The 6387-nt window shown below is 35.4% G+C and overlaps 1 protein-coding gene across 1 annotated transcript in view; it reads left to right on the forward strand.

The window, feature by feature from the left end:
• Window positions 1-6387, forward strand: part of ABCA3 (ATP binding cassette subfamily A member 3) — a 282235-nt gene that overhangs the window by 176311 nt on the left and 99537 nt on the right. The window contains exons 18-20 of the mRNA XM_015571175.1: window positions 721-889; window positions 1795-2095; window positions 5909-6158. Coding sequence (XP_015426661.1) covers window positions 721-889; window positions 1795-2095; window positions 5909-6158 — 720 coding nt within the window. The remainder of the gene's footprint in view (window positions 1-720; window positions 890-1794; window positions 2096-5908; window positions 6159-6387) is intronic.

The raw sequence follows: 6387 nt of genomic DNA on the forward strand, positions 1-6387 counted from the left end.
TTTTTTGTGTGAAGGCCACTTTCTGGTAAATCTGTTAGACATGCTTGCCAGGGATTTAGCTCCTCCAAACTTAAGTCATAAAAGGGCCTGGCCATGCCAGGGCTTGAGAGGGACATAGAGGTTGGTCTGAGTAGGGCAGGCAGCGGCCAGTCAGCACCCAGGGCCAAGATGAGGCAAAGTTACCTCTCCTTGAGCATTTCCCCCAGGACATGCCCCTGGAGGGGAAGGCTGGCATGCAGCGGCAGGCGGGGAACGTTGGAGTCCTCCATCACTGTAGCAAGCAAGCCTCATGTTAGTTTCAAGCTGCCTGGCTGCCGGCTGCCATCTTGGCTGGCAGTTAATTTGCATATCGCCTTGATTAGCCAATGGGAAGGTAACGGTCGTACACTAATTACCATGTTTCTCTTTTATTAGATAGGATAGATAGATAGATATTTTAACTTTCTCAAAGTAGGAGTTAGACCTTAATCTTTAACTTGAATGAGTTCCACTTAATGAAACATTGTGTTGCCCTTGTTTTTCTAGCTTCCCATGGTCTTGCAGCAGTCCTGTGACTGGTGCTGGGGAACCACTTGCTCTACCACATTGCTTTCATATAGTGCTCCTACCAGTCAGCAAGCAAACCAGGGAGTCTTCTAAGTTGGGTGTTGTGACTCATTCTCCAAACAAGATGTATTGGGATAAAGTAGAAATGTAATATTTTGTACTTTTTAAATGTAGGGTCAGTAATATGGACGAGACACAAACAGACATTGTATCTACCGAACCTCAGCCTCTCTCTCAGATGAGTGAAGTGTCAGTCAAGAACCAGAATAGGAATATGTCAAGAAATGAGGGAGCAGATTTGTCTACTGTGAATGAAAGACCTGCTGTTATGTTTAATACTGGGGTAAGGACCTTTACAGAAAACTGATATATATTTGGTTGGGGCACAAGAGATACATTTTGAAATACTTGGACAAAAGGAGTGTGGAATTCGCAAGCATTGCAGACCCAACCAGATATGGAGCACCCTGTACCATGGCCTAATTAATTTCTCAATGCAGAGGAATGTGTTCTAGATAAAGATCTTAATAATTACTTCTCAGTTGTATTTGTTTTCTGTTTTAGAACTCTTTTGTTTTTTCAAGTCGATAATCCAGAAATTTGTTAGTTCATTGAAGCTAGAATGAGCTGGAGTGAGCATAATTCTTAATAATCAAGCATGCACAATATTTTAAATTTTTTGCAATGATAATTGATATTACATAAGGAATTTCTATTTAATCACTATGATTCTCAGTGTGGTAAGTTTGTTTGAGTTGCCAAGCATTTCTTTTATTCTCCTAGTTATCCATTCCTCCTATAAAACAGTTTGGGTTTTTGACTATAAGAAGACTGAGGAAAATCATCTTGTTGAGATTTTTATGTATGCTATATCAAAAGCCAGAAGATAAATATCTTAGTTAATCCTTATAGCAAAAGTTAGAAACTTTATGTAAGGAGATGATAAATATATAAGGCTTTGTGGGCCATAGGGTCTCTGTTGCAACTACTCAGCCCTATCATTGTGGCAAAAAAGCAACCATAGACAATGCAGAAATGAATGGGTGTAATTGTGTTGACCCCTGTCTTATATAGACAAAAGGATGTACATACTCTTGTGCATTATCATACTATGTTTGAATTCTATTCCAAGTATGTAGAAACTTTATGTATCTCTACCATAAAATTCCAGTGTTCATCTTCAATGTCAGTGTGATTGACCTGTTTAGGTCTATAAATATTGTAATGTTCTGTTTCTCCTTTCTTCAGTGTTCCCTCTACCACCGGCAGTTCTGTGCCATGTTCATAAAGAGGGCAATATTCAATTGGCGCCACTGGAAACTCATTTTGCTGCAGATACTGGCACTTCTAGGATCACTTTTGCTTCTCTCAGAGACTGTTACATTTACACATAGTAATGACGATCAGGCCAGACTAATGAGTTTGAGTCAGTATGGTCAAACCATTGTGCCTTTATCAATTTCTGGGAATTCTAATTTGACTCTGATTTTCTTAAAACATCTTAAAAGTATGCTAGAGCCTGACAACCACATACTTAAGGAAGTGCAAGGTAAGGCTCATCAAGAAAACGTTTGTTCTTAGATGAAGATCTGGTTTTGTAAAGAAAGGTCTTAACTGTATATGTGGCTTCCTCTCCATCTTTTCCTGTTAGTCACCAATTTTACAGAGGCAGCTCAGAATCAAGAAATGCACTCTTTAAGGCTACTGGCCTCCAAATGTTAATTATTATTGGCATTTTAGCTGTGAGTTGCCTACATGACACTTGTCCCTTCCAGTAAATAAAAATGCCAAAGTACCATGAAATTAAGCATGAATTTTGTTTTGTTATTCGAGATCTGGTCAGAATGCAATGTATCACATGACTCCCTTACAGAATAGAATGGTGGTCCCAAGCTATTCTTCCATCTCCTGCATCTTTTCCACCATTCATGTCATTATTTTTATTTTAGACATCCTGGTATATGTAGTGATATTTCATTATTGTTTTAATTTGCTTTTCCCTAATGTGCGCATCTTTTTCGTGTGTTTGTTTTTCATCTGAAATATGTGTTCATGTTTTTTGCTCCTTTTAAAAAAATATGTTTTTATTGATTTTAGAGAGAGAGGCAGGAAGAGGGAGAGAGAGGGAAACAGATGTGAGAGAGAAACAATGATTGGCTACCTACTATACATACCCCAACCAGGAACTGAACCCGAAACCTCTCTATGTTTCCTGACGGGGAATGAAACTGATGGCCTTTCAGTGCACACGGCAACACTCAGCCAACTGAGCCACACCGCCAGGGCTCTTTAGCTTCTTTTAAAATTGATGGTGTTTTCTTTTACTGTTGAGTTATGAGGGATCTTTATATGTTTCCTCTTATACTGTCAACTGGATTTTCATCATCTTAATTGGTTTTCCAGAAAAAAGTTTTATTTTGATGAAGTCCAATTTGTTAAATTTTTCTTTTATGGATTGTGTATTTTGTGTCAAGTCTGAATTTCAGCATAGCCCTAAATAATGAAGACTTTCCTCATAAAAATGTTTATAGTTTTCTAAAATTTTTATAATTTTATATTTAGGTTTATCATCCATTTCACATTAATTTTAGTATAATGTATAAGATGTGCATCAAGGTTAAGTTTTTGTGTTCCAGCAACATTTGTTGAGTGATGATATCCATTTAATATATTTGTACCTTTATCCAAAATGAATGGGGCATGTGTGGGTCTATTTTTGGGTTCTCTATTCTACTCATTAATCTATGTATCTGTTAATTCACCAATAGTGTGCTTAAAATATGGTAGACTATTACTCTTACTTTATTCCTGTTTTTCAAAGGTTTTTAGTTCCTTTGATTTTTCCATACAGATTTTAAAATAACCTTGTCCATACCTATAAAATAATTTGTGGGAATTTTTATAAGAGTTGGATTATACCAATTTGGGAGACTGAACATGGGTTTTCCAAGCCATGCACATAATATATGTCTCCATTGAATTAGATCTTTTAAATTTCTTTCATCAGTGTGGTGTACTTTTCATTGATGAATCCTGTGCACATTTTATTATATTTATAGCTAACTATTTCCTTTTTTTTGAACAGACTTAAATGGCATTGTATTTTTAATTTTTGTGCCCATGTATTTATTCTAGTGTATAGAAAGCAATTGGTTTTTATGTTTATCTTGCATCCTGCAACCTTGGTGAACTCACTTATTAAAGCTAGAATTTTTTGTTGATTCCTTGAGATTTTTCTAGATAGACAGTTATGTCATCTGTAATTAATAGTATTATTTCTTTATTTATGGTCTATATGCCTGTTTTTTCTCTTCATGCTTTATTGCACTGGACAGAATCTCAAGCACGATGTTGAATCAGAGTGATGAGAGTGGAAATTCTTTCCTTGTTCCCAGTCTCAGGGGGAAAGTATATAGTTTTTCACCATTAAGTATAATGCTAGCAGTAGGGATTATATAGATGTTCTGTATAAAGTTAAGGAACTTCAGCAATATTCCCATATTCTTATCATGAGTTGAGTACTGAGTTTTTCAATTTTTTTCTGCATAGATTGATATTATTATGTAATTTTTATTCTTCAGCCTATTAATACGGTGGATGACATTGATTGATTTTAAATGTGGAGCCAGCCTTGCATTTCTAAAGTAGACCCCACTTGGTCATGGTGTTTTATTCTTTTTTTACATTGCTTAATAATTTTTGCTAATATTTTCAAGGAGATTTACACCTATATTCATGAAAGATATTGGTCTGTATTTTAGTTTTTGTACTTCTTTTGTATGGTTTTTCTATCAGGGTATTACTAGCTTCATAAAATAAATTGATAAATGTTCCCTCCTTCTCTGTTTGCTGAAACATATTGTCTATAATTAGTGTTTATTTTTCCTTAAATACTTTTTAGAATTCTCTAGTTAAAACATCTGGACCTGGCTGTGCTTTAGAGCCTGCCCACCTTCCACATCCCTGAGGGTGTACTAATACCCTTTAAGTCAAAGTAAAATCTTGCCATCATATAAAAAAAGAAAGAAAGAAAGAAAGAAAGAAAGAAAGAAAGAAAGAAAGAAAGAAAGAAAGAAAGAAAGAAAGAAAGAAAACACCATCCAGACCTGGATATTCATTTGGGGGAAATTTTTTAATTTGTAAATTAAGTTTCCTTAGTAATTATTCATTAGTTTCTATTATATTCGGTGAGGTAAGCAATAGTTTATGTTTTGAGAAAGTAGGCCATTCCATCTAAACTGTCAAAGTTATGTGTGTAGAGTTGTGCATAGTATTACTTTATTATTCTTTTGATATGTGAATATTTATAGTGATTTCCCATGTCATTGAGAATATTGTTAATTAATGTTTTCACTCTTATTTTCCATTCTGTTTCTTCTTTTTTTTTGTATTGTGCGATTGGCTAATTTTTTTTTTGAATCAACCTATTTTCTAGTTTCCTGTCTACTCTTCATTTGTATCCAACCTGCTATGAGTTATATATTGAATTCTTCATTGTAATTAATATGTGTTTTTCAATTCTAACATCAACATTTATTTATTCTATGGACTCTAGTTCTCTTGTGAATTCTCTATCTCTAATGCCTAGTTTACCTGTGGTTCTGCTTCTCTTATTTGTGCTTTTTCTTGGTTCTGTTTTTTGGTATACCTAGAAATTTTCTTATTGAATACCAGATATTGTGTATTATGGTTATAAATAATCTGCATGAGGTTATATTCTTCTGAGGAGGTTTACTTTCTGATGGCCAATAAAATTAAAGACAGGTGTAAATCCAATCAGGGATTTAAGTGATTTGATACTGGATTGAAATTGTTATGAGGACTGGTCTATTTCTTACTCAGTCTTACTCCTAAGATATAACTCTTCATGAGCTCTATTGAGGACTAAAGGATTTACCACAAGACACCACTACCATTAACAGATCTAAAATGCCTCAAAAGAAAAAGGCACATAGAATGAATGCATTGCATTCTTTCCAAGATCTTGGACCCCAAATGTTTATTGCTTTCCTAGATATATGATACCTTAAAATAGGTGATTTCTCATTTCTTTTATCCATTTTCTCACGGGAAGTTTTTGTCTGCTATAAGATAAGCAATAAAATCTATAACTCAAAGTAATCATAGATAAATTTAAGATAGGTAAGCAAGTGTAAAGAGTCTATACCAGGTCACCTGTGTTTTCTCAGTGAAATAGGAATTTAGATTATGGGCAATGAAGTGCTTAAGGAGAATAGAAAATGTTTGAAATAATTATTATCAGAAACTGAAACGGATAATAACCAAGTAAAATTAGTTGTTCTTCTTCCTGAACATATATTGTGTTTTGGACAAACTGACCAATATTGTGTCCTCATACTAGGTGACCTACTAAAATATTTGATGGAAAATGAAGATTGTATTCACTTATGCATTGTTGCATTTTCCATTGAGGTGAAGAAAGATAAAATAACATTTACTGGTCTGTTCAACAATCAAGCATATCATTCACCAGCCCTGTCCCTGGCAATGCTGGACAATATTCTTTTCATGTCAACTTCTGGCCCCGATGCTTCCATAACAGTCTTCAATAAACCTCAGCCAGCCTCTGCTTATAGGAAATACAGCTCAATGTATGTATTTCTTTTTATTAGAATAGAATTTTATACTTAAACTAGAGGCCGGGTGCACAAAAATTTGTGCACTCGGTGGGGTCCCTCAGCCTGGACTATGCCCTCTAGCAGTCTGGGACCCCTCGGGGGATGTCTGCCTGCTGTCTTAGGCCTGCTCCCCAGGGAATTGGGCCTAAGCTGGCAGTCAGACATCTCTCTGGCAGCCCGGGAGCCCTCAGGGGATGTCCAC

Source organism: Myotis davidii, unplaced genomic scaffold, assembly GCF_000327345.1.
Source record: "Myotis davidii unplaced genomic scaffold, ASM32734v1 scaffold970, whole genome shotgun sequence".
In the NCBI taxonomy this organism is placed as follows: Eukaryota; Metazoa; Chordata; class Mammalia; order Chiroptera; family Vespertilionidae; genus Myotis; species Myotis davidii.